This window comes from Carlito syrichta, unplaced genomic scaffold (genome assembly GCF_000164805.1).
Source record: "Carlito syrichta isolate Samal-C Ts95f unplaced genomic scaffold, Tarsius_syrichta-2.0.1 Scaffold315257, whole genome shotgun sequence".
In the NCBI taxonomy this organism is placed as follows: Eukaryota; Metazoa; Chordata; class Mammalia; order Primates; family Tarsiidae; genus Carlito; species Carlito syrichta.
The window spans coordinates 87,087-110,082 of NW_007259353.1; the positions used below are offsets into that span (position 1 = coordinate 87,087).

At 35.7% G+C, this 22,996-nt stretch overlaps 1 protein-coding gene across 1 annotated transcript in view; it reads right to left on the reverse strand.

Annotated features, from left to right (window-relative positions):
* Positions 1-402: 402 nt before the first annotated feature.
* LOC103275066 (serine/threonine-protein kinase 3) overlaps positions 403-22,996 on the reverse strand; it is a gene marked incomplete at its 3' end in the record, with an annotated part of 81,871 nt that continues 59,277 nt past the window's right edge. Inside the window, exons 5-6 of the mRNA XM_008072484.2 lie at positions 1,389-1,553; positions 403-570 (exon numbers count right to left, since the gene is read on the reverse strand). Of these exons, the coding sequence (XP_008070675.1) occupies positions 403-570; positions 1,389-1,553 (333 nt within the window). The remainder of the gene's footprint in view (positions 571-1,388; positions 1,554-22,996) is intronic.

Consider the following 22,996-nt stretch of genomic DNA (forward strand, 5'->3'; position numbering starts at 1 on the left):
AGGAAAAAAACACAGAAAAGTATAATTGCAGAGTAGACAGAAAAGCAAGAATTGATTTCTTCAAACTCTTCCACTGCCACATTGAGAAAACAATGAACTGAAAAACAAAGAGGATTTACCAACTCTTCTATTGAAAAGCAAGAAAAAATTTTATAGGCATATTTTGGGAGGAGGAAAACAGTGATTGTAGTAATAAACAGAGCCTTCAGCTCTTTTCCAACAATCAAGAATTTAGAAGGAAGGTAAGTTAATAGTCATTAATCTTTGATAGATAATTTTGCTAATTTTTTCCAAAAAATCTAAATTCAAATCAACTTACTTAATTTGCATTTATTTACACTGACATGACCAAACTGCAACACTTATAAAGTCAACATTTTTAGCAAAACATTATTTTCTTACCCTCATTGGATGTATATCAGCATAAGGGGGTTTTCCTTCAGCCATTTCTACGGAAGTAATGCCAAGAGACCAGATGTCGGCCACACAGTTATAGCCTATTTCTTGAATCACCTCTGGAGCCATCCAAAATGGAGTTCCTATCACAGTATTGCGTTTTGCCATTGTATCCTGCAATAGCATTACACAGACATAAATACTACCAAAAAACTCAAAGGAAATCTGTATGCCAAACAAGTTCTTTAAAAAAAAAAGTTAAACCCTTAAATACCACAGATCATATCTGAAAAGTTTTAAAAATTATTACATGACATAATTAGGAATTTTGAATTATGAAATAACCTAGAGTCCACAAGTAACTTATTTCCGCCACCATCATTAAAGACAGTCATTAAAGATTGTCTATAAGACAGACTATAACAATAAAAGCTACAGAAATGAACCAATGTAGTTTCTCTTTTAGTTCATTTAAGTTTTTTGTTTGTTTTGCTTTTGAGTTGGAGTCTCACTCTGTCGCCCAGACTGGAGTGCAGTGGCTGCTCCCGGCCACCGCAGCCTCGACCTGCTGGGCTCCGGAGATTCTTCTGCCTCAGCCTTCCGAGTAGCCGGAATTACAGGTGTGCACTACCACGCCCGGCTAATTTTTTTGATTTTATTGTAGAGATGAGGTCTCGCCTACCCAGGCAGGTCTCGAACCCGCAGGCTCAGGCAATCCACTCACCTCAGCCTCCCAAAGGCGCGGGATTACAGGTTGAGCACCGAGCCTGGCTCATTTAAGTATTTTTTATGACAAGATATATTTTCATGTTCAATGTTCCTTAAATTGTAAATTAAATAACACTCAAATTCAGCTCAATTATGACTCCTCCATAAAAACAAAAAAAGTTACACACATTATTTCCATACCCCCCCAAAAGTTACCAAAGTTTAGTCACAATCAAACCTGAACAAATATGCCAAAAGTATTTCCAAAATTAAAGTTAACTTACTGTTAGCTGGCCAGCCACCCCAAAATCTGCCAATTTTGCATGTCCTTCTGTATTAAGGAGAATATTTCCAGCTTTTATATCTCTGTGTATTTTTCTCATAAAGTGCAAATATTCTAATCCTTTCAGTGTAGATTTGAGAATGGTTGCAATTTCATCTTCTGTTAACTGAAAATAAATATTTTAAAAACCATATTAAAAAATTTATTAGACAAACTCTTACAAGAAAACACTGGTAACAAGTCCTTCTTTCTAACGACAATTAAACTTCTAGGAAAAAACTGAAGGGTAAATAATTGAGAACCTCTTCTTTCCCTTACAATATGCTTTGTCACGATATTACACATTTCTAAGTCACAGAATATACCCCAAGAACCATCCTGATCATAAGAAATCATTATTTCCCATGACAAAATTTATTTCCCATGACATAATTATTTCCCATAATTACTTCGCATAACATAATTATTTCCCATGGCATAATCCATGACATAACACTGAGATGGTATTATGGCTGTCCTGAAATGTTAAATTCAGATACTCTTCCCTGCAAAACTTCAGATTCTTGGTGAAAATGAAAACCAATATCTTTACATAAAGTAAAGGAAATGAAGGAGGCTGGCTTGCTACCAATCTCCTACACGAAACTCTTATACAAATGCCATTCCTCCTACAGCCAGCTAGGACACAACTGACCCATCCAAGTCCTGGACTTCTAAGAAATCAAAAATTTTTAATGTCAGAGAAAGATTAAGAAAATGGAGCCGGGCTCGGTGGCTCAGCCTGTAATCCTGCGCTTTGGGAGGCCGAGGTGAGTGGATTGCCTGAGCCCATGGGTTCGAGACCCACCTGGGCAACTTGGTGAGACCTCATCTCTACAATAAATCAAAAAAAGTATTAGCTGGGCATGGTAGCGCATGCCTATAGTTCCAGCTACTTGGAAGGCTGAGGCGGAAGGATTGCCGGAGCCCAGCAGGTCGAGGCTGTGGTGGCCGGGAGCAGCCACTGCACTCCAGTCTGGGTGACAGAGTGAGACTCTAACTCAAAAAAAAAAAAAAAAGAAAAGAAAAAGGAAACACAAACAAAGGCTATCAGAGGAAGAAAAGGGGAAAAGGAGAAAAGACCATAGAGGAGAAGGGTGAGGAAAAAAACATTCTTAACATTTATGTGAACAAAATCATGAATTTTGCAGCAACCTGGATGGAACTAGAGTCTATAATACTGAGTGACCTCTCACAGAAACAAAGATCCGAGTATCACATGTTCTCACTCATATAATAGACCGTGAACATCCAATGTAATACTATAAGAAAATGACTGACAGTACTGGGAAACTATAGGGGGGGAAGGAGATGGGATTAACAGTAGCAAATATCTGTCTGGGTACGGGGAAACACCTCTTATCAACAGGGTGCCTGAATGAAACATAATTGTATACCTAACCCTTAACTGTACCCCACAACATCATAATAAAAAATACTGATATAAAAAAAAACATTTATGGCAGTATAGCCCCTGCTATCTGTACCAGGAAATATGTTAAATATGTAAATGTGCTAATGTGCAAATGTTGCACACATCATCTCATTTATCTTTACTTTGTATATAAAATAATCTTATAAGGTAGTGTGATATTATTAAATAATAAGAAATAAATATTTGGCCTTATTCAAAGGTTCCTGGCACAAGAGCTCCTCAAACCCTTTCAATTGGCTGAGTGATAGAGATGAAAGGGACCATCTTTTGTCATTCACTATAAGCCCCTTTCAATTATACCAGTTTATGTCGATGAGGTGATTCTTCAGGGCTAGTTGCCAGAACCAACCATGATTAGAAGGTTGGAAATTTCATCTTCTGACCTATGGGAGGTAAGGAAGAAAGACTAGAGATTGAGCTAATCACTAATGTCCAATGTCTTAATCGACTATGACTACATAATGGAATTAGCTATACAAACCCTAAATGATGAAGACAGCTCTCGTGAAACTTATAATGACAGGTAAAGGAATAATTTGATAGAAAACACAAAAATGTCAGTGACATTTGTTATAAGTAAAATAATAGAGAGCTATTGATAGAGAATGATATTGGTAGAGAAGCTACTTTAGACTACAAGGCCCAAGGTACATTTTTACTGAGGTCTAAATGATATGAGGTACTAACCATGTGAATCTGGGAACACACATTCCACAAAAAGGAAAAAAAAAAAACACCTTAACTCAACCTCTCAAACTTTTCCAAAAAACTGAAGAAAAGGAAATACTTCCAAGCTCATTCTGAGGCATTATCCTGATACCAAAGTCATTACAAGAAAAAAAAAACTATAAACCAATATACCTCATGAACAGTGATGCAAAAATTCTCAACAAAATATTAGCATATCCACTTCAGCAGGATATTATATACCAAGACCAAGTGGAATTTATTCTTAGAATGCAAGGATAGTTCAGTATACAAGAATCAGTGTAATACACCACATTAACAGAATGAAGGAGAAGAAACCACATCATCACCTCAATTCGTAACATAAAGGCATTTGGCCAAACTGAACATCCTTTCATAATCAAAACACACACAAAAAAACAAAAATTGAAGGAAACTATCTCAACATAATAAAAGCCATATACAAAAAAGTCCAAAGCAAACATCATATCACAGATGATATAACATATGCAGAAAACAGAAAAGGCTAAATAGTTCACAAATAACTGTTACAACTAATAAGTAAATTCAACAAAGCAACAAAATACAAAATCAATATAACAAAATCAGTTGCATATCTATACAAAAACAATGATCAACTTGAAAAAAATACAAAAACAATATTATTTACAATGGAATCAAATGAATAAAATGCTTAGGAATTAACTTAACCACGGAGGTAAAAGCCTCGTACAATGAAAACTACAACATTGCTTAAATAAATTTAAAAGGACATAAAGAAATGGAAACCCATCCTATGTTCACAAATAGGAAGACCTAATATTGTTATACAATGCCAATGCTACTCAAAGCCATCTATAGATTCAACACAATCACTATCAAATCTCAATGTTTACTACAAAAATAGAAAAACTTATCCTAAAATTCATATGGAATCTCAAGGAGCCCCAAATAGCCAAAACAATACCGAAATAGAAGAACAAAGTTATATATCCCATAATTCCTGATTTCAAGCCTTATTACAAACCTATAGTAATCAAAACAGTGTGGTACAGGCATAAAGAAAGACATAAAGATGAATGGAAAAGAACAGAGAAGCCAGAAATAACCCCTGCATATATAATAAATGATTTTCAGCAAGACTGCCAAGACCATTCAATAGAAAGAATAGAATTTTCAACAAATGGTGCTGGGAAAACATATCCATGTACTAAAGAATAAAGCTGAGCCCTTACCTAATATTATATACAAAAATAACTCTAAATAGATCAAAGACCTAAATGTAAGCTATAACTCTTGGGGAGAAAAAAAAAACACAGGCCAAAACCCCTATGACACTGATTTTGGTAATGATTTCTTGGATACGACCAAAAAAGGCACAAGCCCTGTAAGAAAAAATAGACAAACTGGACTTTATGAAAATTTTACAATGTTATGCCTCAAAATATCAACAAAGTAAAAAGGTAACCCACAGGATGAATGAAAATGTTTGCTAACTATATATCTGATAAAAGATTAATATCCAGAATGTATAGAGAACTCCTAAAACTCAAAAATAAAAAACAAACAACTCAATTCAAAAATGGGCAAAGGGCTTAAAAAAGACATTTTGCCAAAGATATACAAATGGTCAATAAGAACCTGAGAAGATCTTCAACATTAGAAAAATGTAGCCTCCTCATTAAGAAAATGTAAATCAAGGCTGGGCATGGTGGATCAAACCTGTAATCCCAGGACTTTGGGAGACTGAGGTGAGAGAATTACCTGAGTCCACAGGTTTGAGACTAGCCTGGGCAACTTGGTGAGATCTCATCTCTACAGTAACTCAAAAAATTAGCTGGATGTGGTAATGCATGCCTATAGTTCCAGCTACTTGAAAGGCTGAGGTGAGAGGATCGCCTTAGACCAGCAGGTTGACCCTGGGGTGGCCATGCATGTGCCACTGCAATCCAGCCTGGGCAACAAAGTGAGACTCCAACTCAAAATAAAAAAGAAAATGTAAATCAAAACCACAATAAAATACCATTTAATTTTCATTAAGATGGCTATTTTTTTAATGAAAATAAGAAGTGTTGGCAAAGATGTGAAGAAATTAGAATCCTTGTGCACTATTAGCAGGAATGTAGAATGCTATAGCCACTGTAGAAAACAGTATGGAGATTCCTCAAAAAATTAAAAATATAATTACCTTTTGATCAAGCAATTCTACTTCTGGGTAAATCCTCAAAACAACTAAAAGCAAGGTCTCAAAGAGATATTTGTACACTCACATTCATAGCAGCATTATTCACAAGTTAAAAAGTGGAAGTAACCCAAGTGATCATCAACAGAAAAATAAGCAAAACGTGGTATATACATACAATGGAATTTTATTCAGCTTTAACAAGGAAGAAAATTCTGCAACATGCTACAACATGGATGGCCCTTGAGGACATTATGCTAAGTGAAATAAGCCTGTCACAAGAAAGACAAACACTATATGATTCTGTTTATGAAACACTTCATGTAATCAAAATCAAAGAGATAGATAGTTGAACAGTGGTTGCCAGGGCTCTGAGGTGGGGAGAGGGGATTGAGTAGTTAAGTGTTTAATGGGTAGAGAGTTTCCATTTTATAAGATAAAAAGTGTTAGGGATATGGATTATGGTAATGGTTACACAACATTATAAATGCATTCAATACCACTGAACTGCACACTTAAAAGGTAGTTAAGATGGTAAGTTTTGTTTACGGGCATGTTACCACGATAAAAATAAAACTGAAAGGGGAAAAAAACACCTTGACTCAAGAAAAAACTTACCACATTTGAGATGAAGAAAGAAGGCTGAAGTGTAATGAGCCAGGACAAGACTAGTTCTAGATGAGGTCTGAGAGACAGGCAAAAGCCAGATCATGGAAGGTTTTATCAGCTATGGGTAAGGAGTCTGAGTTATTGGAAAATTCTGGCACTTCCAAGAATTTATTCTTGACCTCAGATCAGATGGTCTGAGTTGACAGTCCAAAGAAAGCAAAAAGTTGATAGTCCAAAGAAAGGCTGCACTATCCAATACAGTAGCTACATGTGTCTCCTAAGCATTTGAAATATAGGTATTCTAAATTAAGATATGCTGTAAATGTAAAATATACCCCAAAGATCAAGGCTGAGTACAAATAAAGAAATATAATATATATCTTTAGTAATTTATATACTGATTACCCACTAAATACTTTACATATTAATTTCAATGTAAATTTAAATTTACATGAATGCCATAAAAGCTAAGATAGACAAGTAGAACCTCATCAAACAGAAAAGCTTTTTTGCACAGCGAAAGAAACCATCAAGAGAATGGGGAGACAACCCACAGAATGGGGGGAAATGTGCAAATTATGTATCTGACAAAGGCCTAACATCCAGGATCTAGAAGGAACTCAAACAAAGTGAACAGAAAAAAACAAATAACCCCATTAAAAAGTGGGCAAAGGACATGAACAGACACTTTTCAAAAGAAGACATATGAGTAGCCAACAGATACATGAAAAATGCTCAGCTTCACTAATCATCGGAGAAATGCAAATCAAACTACAGTGAGATACCACCTAACTCCAGTCAGGATGACCATCATTAATAAGTCAAAAAACAACATATGCTGGCACAGGTACGGAGTAAAGGAAATGCTTCTGCACTGTTGGTGGGAGTGCAAACTAGTTCGACCTCTGTAAAAAGCAACGTGGCAATTCCTAAAAGAACTGAGAATTGACCTTCCGTACGATCCAGCATAAATCACTCTACAAAAGAGATACCTGCACATGCATGTTTATTGCTGCACTATTCACAATAGCAAAAACATGGAACCAACCCTACTGCCCATTGAAAGTGGACTGGATTAAGAAAATGTGATATATATACATGATGAAATATTACACAGCCATAAAGAAGGACAAAATCACGGGCTCCATAGCAAATTGGATGGAGTTGGAGACCATCATATTTAGTCATCTATCACATAAACAAACAACTGAATACTGCATGTTCTTACTCATTAGTGGGACCTGAACATTAATCCCACAAGCACAAGCTGGGCACTACTTGGGGGAGGGGAAATTTAACAACACAAAGGGTACCTGGTCCTATACCAGGGGGAATAAGGGTCAGCTGGAGGCCCAAACTTCACCTGCATGCAACCTACTTGTGTAATTAATCCTTACTTGTACCCACATCTCTATAATAAAATTTAATTTAAAAAATACTTTACATATTAATATGTATTAATATTACTGTACTAATGAATTAAGTATTACATTAATATGTATTGATGTGTATAATATTACTATTTTACATATTAATAAGTTTAATACACTATGAAATTAATTTTATCTTTTTTCTCTTAATGCGGCTACTAGGAAATTTAAAATTTGGCCAGGTGTGGTGGCTCATGCCTGTAACCCCAGCACTTTGGGAGTTCAAAGCGGGAGGCTCACTTGAGAGGTCAGGAGTTTAAGACCAGCCCGGGCAACAGCAAGACCCCATCTCTACAAAAAGTAAAATAAAATAAAATTAGCTGAGCATCGTGATGCACACCTGTAGTCCAGCTACTGGGGAGACTGAGGTAGAAGATCACTTGAATCCAGGAATCTGAGGCTGCTATAAGCTATAGTCATACCACTGCACTCCAATCTGGGCAACAAAAACCCTGTCTCAAAAACAAAAAAAATTATACGGGGCTCATATTACTAATATGTTTATTTTGGACAGTGCCACAATAGAAAAGGTCCACAAGAGCAAGGATCTTTGTTTTGTTCACTGATGTATTCACAATGCTTGGAACCATAACCTGTGTATACAGTTAGCACTTGATAAATAGCAAACAATTGACTGGGTACAGACTTGTCAATACAAGAAGAAAAGAAATACCTTTATCTGATATTCTCAATCTTTCTAAATTAGTGGTATGCAGCCAAGGTGGGGTCATGGGAGGCAGGGGTCTTGTTTAGGGCTACCACTGCAGAAGGTGTGCAAGGTGGCAGTGCTGTCACGTGCATCTGAGTTTTCTTCTCTGTCCTCATGCTCCACTCTTGTATAAACAGTAAAAAGCTTGAGGTGTTAACACAAGCAACACAGTCCATAAAATTGTGTCTTGTTTAATTACTTCAGTGCCGACCTTTTTAGTTGCCTAGACTTCAATTTTTATCTCTTAGCATTCTACTATTTCCAGTCAATAAATCATTAATTAATTAATGAATCTTCCATTAACTCTGATTGGTTATCTCTGTCCCTATAGCCTAACTCAGTGTTATACTAGAGAAAGCTCAGAATTAAATAGACCCACTACACTTCAGGATTTCAGGGTCTTTTTTTATTTCAAATTCACAGCAAGACTAAGGAAAGAGCTGCCAGGGATATTCTACTGATTCATGAACAGCTTGGTTTTGCTAGATGATTTAAAAGGTCCATTCCAACTCCATGATTCTATAATATATTGACAAAAGATCTCCATGTAAAAATAATCTTTTCTTAACAACTAAATAAACTTTCACTCATGTGGACATTAATATACTTGTTCATTCAACAAACATCTGCTTGTCTGACTCTACTGTAGCCTTACTTTTCAAGGTGCTGAGTATAAGGAAACTGCAGTTCTCCTGAAGCTGACAAGAATACTTGGGTGTATAACCTGAATTTGGCTCTGAACCGTTAAAGGGGAGAAGGTAGACCTGAAACTTACACAGTCTCTTTCATTATGCTTTTCTCCTCTTGTTAATAAATCTCTCCCTCTACTTCAGGGAGTCAATGTCCTCTTATTCACTTCGTGATACAACAGACAGTCATACATGAATAGGGTTTAATTTAAGATTATTTTAACAATCCATTTGAATATTAAGGCGCAAAAGCAGTATCTGTACTTTAAGCCTTTTAATTTCATTATAAAATGATAGGTTTCTATCCCTCAATAAATTAGTCTTAAGTAACAATAAAAAAATGAAAAAATTTTTTAGAAAACAGAGGCATGGTGTTGTTTTGAATTTTTGTTATTTTACTGTTTATAAAGAGTATTTTATGTGATCTCATTACTCGAGTAAGCAGAAACACTTAGAATCATCTCTTTTAATGAATAAGAAAACAAATTCAGAGAAATTAAATGGACTGCCAAATGTCATACAACTACTAAGTGGAAAAGCCCAAATGTCTTCCATAGTCAATACTCCTGTCACACCACTGCCAGATGTCACAAACATAAATGTATGAATTGGTATAAATAAATAAATAAATAAGAGGTTTCAAGGTTTGTTCTAAGGGTGATACTCAAAATATTTGACAATCAACAAAGCAAATGTCTAATCTAATCAGAAGAGTTGCCAGCCACAACACAAACCAATCAGAACAGCAGCAATATGGTAGTTAAAAATAGAAGGAATAAGCAATAAAACTAATTATCAAGCAGAGTGTCAGACCCACCTCAGCTCAAATTTAAATTATTTTAAATGTTATGCCAGTCAAACAAAACAAATACACCTGTTAATGAATCCTGGAATACGCATGCTCACCTGACCTGAAAAATAACCTTGAGTACATTACTTTTTAAGTATTTGGTGGCTTTTTAAGTATTTTATTAAAAACAGATGTTTAATCCTGCTGAAAACATGTATATATAAACCAATGATTTAAACATTTTAAAAATATTTAAGTAAAAATAGAAGAAAATCAAAGAAAGTTTCAAATCATTAGGCAGGAAGAATAGTTTCTAATTTAACAAAAGCAAACAAATAATTATGAGAATTTATTAACTTTGTCTGCATAAAAACTATAAGTTTAGAAAACTCAGAAAAACAGCCAGGTGTGGTAGTGTGTACCTGTAGTCCCTGCTACTTGGAAGGCTGAGGTGGGGATCGCTTGTGCCCAGGAGTTCAAGTTCAGCCTAGACAACATAGCAAGATTTTGTCTCTAAAAAATTAATTTTTGGGCAACCCCTTCAGGTCCTCTCCACCTGTAGGAGCTTTTCTGTCCTCTCAATAAATTCTGCTTTCTCAAAAAATAAAAAATAAAATAAAATAATTTTTAAAAGGAAAAATAAAAAACAGTCACAGCATATAGTAAAATATTAATATATGGAGCTATTTATTTAGAACATAAAGAGCTCACAAAAATCTTTCAGAAAAAAAATACAACCCCAATAAATAAGTAAATAAGCCAAAGAAATTAATATAAAACTCACAAAACTAAAAAAAGGAACTGGTTAACATGAAAACTATTAAGCTGCACTAATTATCAAAGAAAAGCAAATTAAAACAATAACGTATCAATTATAATCATCCCATGGATTACAATATTGCTAAGAATACTGCACATATGTGGCAGACAAAAGAGTATAAAACATGTATAAAAGTGGCATAAGAATACAGAAGTATTTTCCAAAAAGCCCTACAAAACATTCATTCACTGAAAAATCATTTATGGTCACCTACTCTATATTAAGTTAAAAAAAAAATCTCCAACCTAACATCATGGGGTCACAACCTAGCAGGAAATATAGATTTATAAATCATAAATTACCATAAAAAAAACTTTCAAAGTGAAATGGTACCACAAATGAGTGCAATTAATTAGGACGGAAAGAAGTAACATTAAATTAGGCTCTGAATAAGAAAAGTAGCTCACCATCCAGAGAAAGCAAAGACTATTAAATAGAGTAACTCAAATAATGAACTAAAGAATAGAAATAAAATAGTTATGAAATGGCATTGAGAAACCAAGGCCCGGTTTTCTTTCTTCCACGAAGATGAGAAAAACTGGTAGAAAGTGACAGGCCAAATTTCGGCCTTGTTGTGCCAAAATGCAGACAAATCTTTGCAAATCTGGAGAAATAAATGTTTACCTGGTCTCTTTTAAATACCAATGATATCAAGTCAAGCACATGATATTGTGGGGTGGCTCATACCTGTAATCCCAGCACTTTGGAAGGCTGAGGCAGGAGAAACGCTTGAGGCCAGGAGTTTGGAGACTGGCCTGGGCAACAACAAAGCAAGATCTCATCTCTACCAAAATAAATAAATAAATGGGGCTGGACACAGTGGCTTATGCCTGTAATCCTAGCACTTTGAGAGGCCCAGGCAAGAGGACTGCCTGAGCCCAGGGGTTCAAGATCAGCCTGTGCAACTTGGTAAGACCTTGTCTCTACAATAAATCAAAAAATTAGCTGGGTATAGTAGTGTACACCTGTAATTCCAGCTACTTGGAAGGCTGAGGTAGAAGGATTGCCTGATCCCAGCAGGTTGAGAATGTGGTAGCCATGAGCATACCACTGCACTCCAGCTGAGTGACAGAGTGAGAATTCCGACTCAAAAAAAAAATTAGCTGGGCATGGTGGCATACACCTGAAGTCCCAGCTACTCAGGAAGCTGAGACAGGAGTATCACCTGAGCCCAAAAGGTCAAGGCTTCAGTAAGCATTCCAGCCTGGGAAACAGAGCAAGACTCAGTTTCTAAAAACAAAAATAAATAAATAAATATCAATGGTACCAAATGAACTTTTGACTAGAGCAATATCTATATCAAGATTTTAGCCACTCTACAAGTTTGTGTATCACTGATGAACAAGGAGAGTGGAAGGACATAGGAAAACACATGTATTTAGTGGACACTATATAGCAGAGCTTCATCTAGATGTTCATATCATGTTTATTTCAAGTCACATAGACACATGACCACTTTGTTATTAAAAAATAAAGACATTTGAGGCAGAAGGGCTGCTTAACCAGTAGTTCAAGATCAGAATAGGCGACAGAGAAAGACCTCATCTATTTAAAAATATATATATATATTAAAAAAGAAAGAAGGCTGGGCTTAGTGGCTCAGCCTGTAATCCCAGCATTTTAGGAGGCCGAGGCGAGTGGATTGCCTGAGTCCGCAGGTTTGAAACCAACCCGGGCACCTTGGCAAGACCTAGTCTCTACAATAAATTAAAAAATTAGCCGGGCATGGTAGCACACACCTGTAGTTCTGGCAACTTGGAAGGCTGAGGCGGAAGGATCGCCAGAGCCCAGCAGATAGACAATGGGGTGGCCGTGAGCAAGCCACTGCGCTCCAGCCCTGGCGATGGGGTGAGATTCCAACTTAAAAAAAAGAAGTTGACGGTCATTTTCCTCGATAGGTGGAGTTTTGTTTTCAAATAATCTCTAGCTGCTTTAACAAATTTCATTTATATATAAACACAGCCAATTAGAAAAGTAGCTAGATTTTTATCTAGTAATACAGAACTATTTCTGCCTATTACTATATAAAATGTAAAGCAGTACCTTTTTCATTTCTGTAAGACTTTTCATCAGGATGGAAAGATCTTAACCCAACTATTTCAATGCAGTCAGGTTTTCACTGAAAATACTGAGAGGGAAAAAACACAAGAGCGGATCTGCTTTACACAGTAAAAGGCAACAGAAAAATTCAGTTCTAAGATAGAAAAGTCTTAGATCCATTCTTGGATCATAGTTTAACACTTCTTTTATCTGTTATGAATCCCTTCAAACAAAAAAAATTACCAACAGAGTGCTTTGTTTGTAGATTTAATTAGGTTATTCTCAATACATTACAGGTTTAGTTTACATTTCTGTCACTAAACAGTATAAATGCACAGAGCACTATCATTTTAGTCTTTTTTTTTTTTTTAAAGAAAGAGAGTGAGTGAGAGAGAGAAAGAGAGAGAAGAAAAGGAGTGTGGCACAGAGATAATAAACCATGAATGAAACACTCTGCAATCAGGGATGGAAATAAGACATTTATAGCTGAGCTAATACATTAAAAGACGGAAGTCTACATCTGGTTTCAATATTGGTATGAATTCACTGGCAAATTTAAAAAGAATTTCATTGTACAAAAACAAAAAGATGGTTTTGATAGGCTTTAGTCCTCTGGTTACTTTTGTTTCTAGAGTCCTATGATTAGTATAATAATATGATACATTTAATATGTCACTGTGTATATGGTTTTGATAAAAATGAATCCACCAACATGTCTCAAGGGCACATGCACAAATGGTTTTAAAATACATATACTGCCTTAATGTTTTTTTATGTCAGTAAAAATGAATTTAAGTGAGGTTTTGTTAAGTTCATACAAAATTAAGAATCCTAGTTTTCTAAAAATAAGTCTTTGACGATCTTAGCTAAACTCCATTTTCTGACATAATTATCTGTGCAAATAAAATGATGCAAAGTCTATACTTAATACCTATTAAATATTAAAAATACAAAAAAATTAGACATAGTTCCTCTTTTAAGTGCCATAAACAAGTAAATATTTTTTATTATAAAATGTTTAGTTTTACTTTCACAGAGACTTTGTATAATGTCTTAAAAACCATTTGATCAAAACTCACTAATGTAATCCTTACGTAGTCTTTTAAAGCCTGGAACAAATCTTGCCTCTTTCAAGCAACTGTCCTATGTTCCCCAAATCAGGATTCATCTATCCAATGTTAACAACGGTGATAACAGCATCTTACATTTACTGAGCTCTTACTATGAAAACCGCTCTACAGGTATCATTTCATTTAATACCCAAACACTACCATAGATGGTAGGCACTAACAAGAATTTACCTGTTAATAGTGCCTGTATTCATGATGCTCCAAATTTTGTGGGAAAGAAAGAGCACAGGAACAAGTAATTATAGTACAAAGTAACACCTGCAACAACAGAATTAGCCCTAGTAGCACTCCAGGACAGCAGTTCTTAAAACTGATTATGTCTCAGAACCAGTACTCTTAAAATCCAAACCACATAGAGTAACTTTTAAGGCCTTGAATATTTCCACCAGTCTCAACCATCCTCCTCACTAAGGAACGTCTTCCCAGGAAAGGTAACTTTTGAGCTGACACTAGAAGAATGAACAAAGTATACCAGGTGACCAAAGAGAGAAGGAAAGACTAAGCACATGCAAAGACAATAGGCACAGAAAGATATGAAGTCCATTACCAGCAACTGGTTCTTTGCATGTGAATGTAATATACATGGGTATATTACAAAAATGTGAAGTCAGGTTAGGGACAAACTGCTTCACATGCCTACAAATTTTTAAGCGGAAGGAGAACATGATCATAGCTAAAATTTAGAAAGAAAAATTTGACAGCAGACTAACAGGCAGAGACTACAAGTAGGAAAACAAGTTTGGAGAACATAATAATAAAATAATTTATAATAGTAGGAGTAGTTATAGTAGTAGTAATAGATATATAACCTTGCTTAAAATCCCAAAGGAAACATCTTAGTGGGATTAATAATGAGCATTTTACGAAATTTTGGAAAAAATTAGAGGAGATTGAGAAGAGTCAGAGCACGCAGTGAAGCAGAAAGGCACTGAAAGCAAAATTCCTATCTTTCATAATTTAGTCGGGTCTTTTCCACGACTAATCATAGCAAAAGATCATATATTGCTTAGTTAGCACTCTCTCATACCTCCCCCCCAAAAATGTTTTTAAAAATGAACACATCCTTTGGATCAATAATTCCATTTCATGGAATCTATCCACTGACCATAACAACACAAATATGTCAACACATGTACAAAAATTTCCTGCAGTTTTGGCTGTAACAACAAAAACACTGAAGAGCTGGAATTCATTTTATCCAGATTTTTAAAAAATACATTGTTACATACACATAAGACATATGTATTGGTTCGTACAAAATAAGTCAAAAAAATAAAAATAAAAAAATCACATATAGTATAAAATCCTTGTGTAAAATAAGACATACATACATATGTGATGAAAGAACCCACAAGAAATTAACTAATACAATCTCAAAAGAGTTAAACTAAGGGGTGGGTGTGAAGATATTAACATCCTCCTATAAGCTCTTTTGTACTATTTAAAAATTTTACAATGAGCTCATGTTACTTTTTCTCCTTAATTTATATAATTAAAAGTGGGGGAGTGGTTCACACACTCTGATTAAAAGTACAGATAATTGAGCCAGGCTCGGTGGCTCAGCCTGTAATCCCGTGACTTTGGGAGGCTGAGGTGAGTGAATTGCCTGAGCCCGCGGGTTCGAGACCCGCCTGGGCAGGTGAGACCTCATCTCTACAATAAATCGAAAAATTAGCCGGGCGTGGTAGCGGCACCTGTAATTCCCACTACTCGGAAGGCTGAGGCGGAAGGAACGCCGGAGCCCAGCAGGTCGAGGCTGCAGTGGCTGGGAGCGGCCACTGCACTCCAGTCTGGGCGACAGAGTGAGACTCCGACTCAAAAAAAAAAAAGTACAGATAATTAAGTAATACAATTTTAAAAGATCTCCATTTAAAATTGAGAAAATTAGAAATGTGCCATCTAAGGAGCTCAATTTCCATTTGTCTGGAAACTTAACGTATGTTCATTTTTTTTTGAGTTGGAGTCTCACTCTGTCGCCCAGACTGGAGTGCAGTGGCTGCTCCCGGCCACCACAGCCTCACCTGCTGAACTCTGGCGATCCTTCTGTCTCAGCCTTCCAAGTAGCTGGAACTACAGGTGCACACTACCATGCCTGGCTAGTTTTTTGATTTATTGTAGAGATGAGGTCTCACCATGTTGCCCAGGCTGGTCTCAAAGCCTTGGGCTCAGGCAATCCTCTAGCCTCAACCTCCCAAAGCGCAGGATTACAGGCTTAGCCACCACGCCCGGCCTGCATGTACATGTCTTGATTTCTTAAGATTAAATAAAACTGGCCAGGTATGGTGGCTCAGGCCTGTAATCCCAGCACTTTGGGACATTTGAGGCTAGAGGATTGCCTGAGCCCAAGGCTTTGAGACCAGCCTGGGCAACATGGTGAGACCTCATCTCTACAATAAATCAAAAAACTAGCCAGGCATGGTAGTGTGCACCTGTAGTTCCAGCTACTTGGAAGGCTGAGACAGAAGGATCGCCAGAGTTCAGCAGGTGAACACTGGGGTGGCTGTGAGCATGAAACTGCACTCCAGCCTAGACGAATGAGTGAGACTCCAACTCAAAAAAAAAAGATTAAACAAAACTACTAGATAAAGACACAATGATCTTTTAATACGTTCTTCTGATGCTGGAGAATATCCACCACTTCAACAAATATGATGAAATTCTTAAGACATTAGTAATTTAAAACTAAATACCATTTTTAAAAGTTTTTACCTTAACCGTCATAAATTGTAATTTACATTTGTACAACAGTACAGGTTACAGAATCCTCTGACATTTATCATCTTTGTTTCTCACAAGAAAACACTGATGTAGGTAAGTCAAGTAATACGATACCAGATCCATTTTAGGATTAGAAAGCTGAAGTTTAGAGGAGTTATACAATGTACCCAGGGTCACAGAGCTAATAGGTAACAACCTAAGCAGTGAAGCTTGGTCTTCCTGTTCCATATCCAAAGGTCCTTCCACTAAACCACATCCCTTCAAATAACCACTGTTTTCAGCATTTAATGGGCCATGCTTATGACAGGGTGGAAGGGCTTGCTATAGATATAGTAGTGACAGACAGTCTGTCTGGAAAGGAATGTATAATATAAAATTAAAGTGTATGAAGATGGGTTTGACTGATGAAAAGAAAGCAGAACTGGGAGAAATGCCAAAAAGAATAGCAACAAAGGTGAAAACTGGGCAAATTACCAATAAGGGAAGCCAAGGAAATAACTCTGTAAGCTTAATTTACTTAGTTAAGGCAGAAGGGATAGTCTATATTGTAATGCAGAAAAAGCACGAAGTGCTTATAATCCAATCAAAAGATTTGGAAAAGATGTAATGGAGCATGATGTGTATGATGTATTTAATCAGAGATTAAGACGTGGCAGTACATGATTACTATGAAAATTTTAATGGTCTAATCCTGCAATGCATGGTCATGCTAATGCTGTGGCTTAGAACTTTAAGAGGCAAGTGTGAAGTACACTCAGAACTCCATCTCACTCCATGGGGGACATCAAATAAGGAGTAAGCACCACTTTCTGCACAAAAGGACTCATTCTCCTGAGATTTTAGTACAACACTGAATAGCAATAATTGCTCAAAGTGAGAAAATCCTTATAAGAAGGGGCCACAGATACCAGAAGTAACACTAAGGTCAAGCCAACCTGGTCTAAAGGCAACCATGGGTCTTTAATCCTGCTGAATAGACTTTCCAGGAGAATTCTTACAGCAAACATTTATTGCTGACCTAGTAGGAACAGGCTCCTTGAGAAACATCAACCTTACTGTCCCTTACTGTGACAGAAAAGAGTTGGGGATCCAATAGTTTTGACTCAATGCTTCTAGAGACACTTTCAAAGTGTACCATTTATTTGGAAGTCTATTTTAAAGAGATTTTTTATTAGTTTTTTATTCCTGATGTGTTTTGTTTTTAGGTTTAGTAAATATAGAGAAACATCTGCTACTTTTTGCCAGTCTAGCAGCCATTCACCCTTCTCCTGCTAACATACTCTGATTTCCCTTTAGGAAATCACTACTTCCTTGTCCTTAAGCTATGTATTTCTAGTAGACAATTCTATACCAGCTCTGGGTTGAACACATGGCCTAAGTCTAAACCAATTAACCTACCACATCTTATTCTAACGGACACAACAATTTGCTCAGAGAAAAGCACATGATCCACTCAAAAGCACAAGATAATCACTCTTTTCTGCAGGATTTCAAGTAGAAGAGTATCACCAGGGAACTGCTGGCAGCTATCTTGTAAACATGAGAGGAGAGTCTGTGGTATCAGAAAAAGTTATTCCTTTTACCCGTAATCAAGCCACGCACAAAACTAACTCTGTAATGAGCAAGAGTTACATGAGCAAACACATTCCCTCTTGGGTTAAGCCAGCTTAGACTAAGTTTTCTATAACTTATAACCAAAAATTGAAACTGGTACAGTAAACTTGAAATTAATACCAAAGAAAGGGGTAGTTTCTAGAAAAGAGGTTTATATAAACCACTATCTCCAGAAATGCTAGTGGTTACTCCAGATATATAACAGCATGAGACTTCTGAAACTGATTTCTATTTTCTGCCTCCAAACAAAGGGGATACAATAATTGGGGGAAGGGAAAATAGAATAAGCATGTCTTTTAAAAGGAACATGCAGTTTTTTTTTTTAATCTCCTTTTTGCCTTCATTTCCCAGTACCACCTCCCCCAGCTAATAAATGTTTATGCCAAACTGGATTAATACTGCATTTAAATTTCTCATTTTATAGAACTCCTCAAATGTTTCTGTTTCCATTTGTTTTTATGACATACATGTTATCATCTCTTACAAGGGACCAAAATCCCTTACAGAATATTCAATGGATTAGAGAAACCTGAGGAATATGTAACAATCTCAGAAATGCTTAAATCTCAAAAGTAATACCTAAGCTTACAGTTAAGACTTCTTATCTGAACATTCATCAAGCTTTATATTCCAACTTCCTTACAACAAAAGTTTCTCTCCCCCTCCTTCTCTCTTAGGAAAAAGAATATATACATTTAATGGAGCTCTCAGGTATTCAGGATGAGGAAAACACTCTGTGGAAAATAGCAGAGTAGCTCAGAAACTCCTTTCTTCTCCTCACCACTCTATTTTATCCCACCCAAAAAAGGAGAGTGAAAAATATAAACTATCTAAGGTTTTAAACAATAAAAAAAGTTATGAGAGTCTTCCAGAAAAAACACAATTTCTCTGTTCAATACAAACTACATACATTAGGAAAAATAACTAGAATATTTTAACCATTATTATATACAAGAGGGCAGAGAGAGGTTGTCTTTCATGAAATCTGGATTGCACATGTCTGGCAAAAAAAAAAAAAAAGATTAATAATCTATCACAAAGCCCCACAACTAGTGATTCAAAATGAAAGCTTTCACTACTTACACCATATGTAAATACACACACATATATATACGCTGCTTATAATCCCTTGATCTGCAGAGAAAGAGAACTGATACTCTACTGTGAAAATGGTCAGTGGGTAGACATTTTAAAATCCTTTCCCACATGAAAAGATTCCTGAAAAAGAGATCAGAAGACAACAGAAAAGCACTCAATATATATATGGGGTTGTAAATCGAGTATCAACCAGTATCTGTTACACAAAGGGGAAACATGCAGCAATGTGATTAGGAAAGTCAAACATGAAATAGTCTAATAACACAGAGGCAAATATAAACTCCAAAGAGCACTTTACAGAATAGAAATTTACACATATCAAAAAGATTTCTATTATTAACAGTAATATAATATTAAACTTTTAAGTTCCAGATAATCTTAATAATCAATAATGAAAATGTAATATGCCTTCACCAAGAGGAAAAAAATGTTTGAAGAAGCATGTTAGTAACAAGGCAGAATATATATAAATTTTTATATACAACAAATTAAGTGTTTATTTAAAGACGATTATATGCAAGGTATCATCAATTCTAAGGACACTAGAATAAAATATCCTAGTATATTTTGAATAGCCACTGCCTGATTCTATTAAAGAAACCTGCTGCACCTAAAAACATCTATCTTATGATAGACCTTCCTTCATTAACTTCCTTCATTAACAACGATAATTCAAAATACCAATGGTGAATGCTAGAATCATCCTTGGTTCCACAGCCTTCGGTGTTGTTTTACCAAAATACATCTGATAGATAATGCTCACAATGCAAAGATACTCCCATCTATTTAAGTAAGATGATAGAGTGATGATAAAATGATAAATCAAAAGAAAATACACATTTTACAAGCCAGATGCTATTCTGACACTTTAAATACATGTAATCTTCAAAATAACTCAGCAAAGTAGAATGATTTTATCCCATTTAGCAGATGAAGAAACTAAGTCACAGAGAAGTTAAAAAAAGTTTGCCCAAGTTCATACAGCTAGCATGCAGCAGAGCCAGAATCCAAACCCAGGCAGTCTGGCACCATAGTCTGTGATCTTAGCCACTATAGCTCAATTCTAGCAGTTAGCTATAATTTCAACTATTTCTTTCTCTATAATATACTTTATCTCTCTATAGTTCTATATTTCATCTGGAAAATGGATCAATAATAGTTCCACTTCATATGATTCTTCAATCCCCATATGAGGATCAAATGCAACAATATATATTATGTTTAGAAAAGTATCTGACACATAAGTATGTTCTTGTTACATCTACCAAATGTCTGTCACTGGAGTTGAGAATCACTGTCCCAAAACAATTAGTGAGAATTTACCAAGCAGAATGGTCCTAATTTATCCTTTACACTTCTAAAGTAGTAGTAACAAAAGAAAATTGGCCTGTCCCAATTATTCCCATTATAAAAAAAAAAGTCCGCCACCAGCCTTCAAAAAAAATACAAATCATTTAAGAGTTCACCAGTCTTGCATTTCTTCTTCATTATTTTGTGTTCCTCATGCCCACCCAATATCACAGAAATAGATAATATCCTGGTAAAGGTAGATACTAAAAATGTATCTTATATATCAAACTGAATGTTGATGTAAGTTTTAAGATACAAAACCTACTTGATATTTAATGTAATTCTCATCTATACAGCTGAGTACTGGGTACTCCTCAACAAGAATACTACTCTCTGACCTTGGCTTTATGTTTTCAAACTGCTTCTCTCAAGAAACAATAGAGCAAATCACACAAAGAGCTATAAAGTATGAAGATTAAAAGAACACAACCATCATCTAGTCCCAGAAACCAGTGCTGATCAACATTTAAATTTGCTTCTAATTTTCTGTTGTGACAACATTTTTGTACAGGTTTCACTGAAGAATTATGATATTTCTCAAAGGTGCAGAAGTTGGAGAAAAACAACTGGATGGATTCCAGAGTATGTGTATATATTCAACCATAAGAAATTATCAAATTACTCCTCAAAGTAGTTGTACTAATTTAAACTCCTAAGAGTATGAAAGTGTATATATAAGTCAATGGGGGGAGAGTTCATGGATTTAAGTACAAGAACTAATAGCTAATTTGTTTAGTTATTTATCTCTTCTACTCCTGAAACTCCATTAAACAGATTCTGAGAATGTTTTTAAACAAAATAAACTAATATCTAAAGAATCAGCACAGGGGCATATAATAAATTTGTAAGCATTTTTATGGAGAGAGTCATAGCCAAGAGCAGACAAAGAAGGATCTGCGAAAAACGAATGATATACCAGGAAAATCCCAGGGCTCCAAGCTTAGAACCACAGGGTAGAGAGAACAACAGTGAGGAGGGAGATGGAAGTTAAGTTTGCTTTTCCATGGAAACTGAAAAGAATGAAATGGAACAAGAGTCGGCTCCTTTCTTTAATCTGCCCCTACGCCCATGTACATGCAGATTACCTGCATTCTGGCATTTATCCCCAGACAAAAAAGGGGAGTCCTCTCTAAAGAAATTTAATAAATATCTTTTGTGGGCCCTTCCCCCTAAAAGTCAGCTCCCAATCCATTTACCCTAACGTTAAGCCTGTCAGTCAAAAAGCACTGTCCCAGTGCTTCCAGTGAGAACTGGTCAGCCTTCCTGTACCAAGGGCAGGAATCACATTAACTAAAACAAGAAAATCAATACTCCAAAAGAAACAGATGATTCAGAAAACAGAATATAACTTTTTAAAAAACCTATTATTCTTAAAGCAATTTGAAAACCTTTTGAATTCATGTATCAGCATCAATGTTATAAAAAAGAATCAAAAAAGAAAGAGTGCTTACATGTTCTCACTCATATAGTGGACCTTGAACATCTATCATAATACTATAAGAAAAGGATTGACTGTGGTGGGGAACTATGAGGAGGGAGGGAGGTGGGACTAGCGGTAGTCAATATCTGTCTGGGGACAGGGAGACACCCCTTATTAACAAGGGTGCCTGAACGATGCACATTTGTATACCTAACCCTTAATTGTACCCCACAATTTTATAATAAAAAATATGTTAAAAAAATAAAATAAAAAAATAAAAGTTCTCTTAGAAGAGTCAGAAAATAAAGTAGAATAAACTTCCCCTGTATTCTACTCCCCCAAAAAAGGACAAAAAGAGACAGAAACTCTTAGAGAGAAAAAAATAATAATAAATTCAGGAGATTTAACCAGCCAGTGAAGAAAACAGAGGGAGAGATAATCAAAGAAATTTTTCCAAAGCTGAAAAAGACAAGTGTGTATAGCAAAAGAATGCTGAGCATAACTAATGAAAAAAAATTCACACCTAGGCACATCCTTGTTAAATATCTTGTTCCTTGTAAAATATCAGAAACATCAAGATGAAAATAAAAGCCCAGAAATCTTCAGGGGGGGGAAAATATCCACTAAGTAAGACTCTGCCAGGCATTAGTTATAACATTAGCAAAACTGGATGGTAGAAGATAATGGAGGAAAGTCTCAAAGCTTGGACAGAAAATTATTTTCACTGTAAAATTCTACATAGACTAACAACCAAGTAAAAAAAAATTTTCAGATACGTAAGAATTTATATATTTGACCTCTTTTCTTGTATCACAAAGAAGACAGTTTGGGACGAATACAAAACAGAGG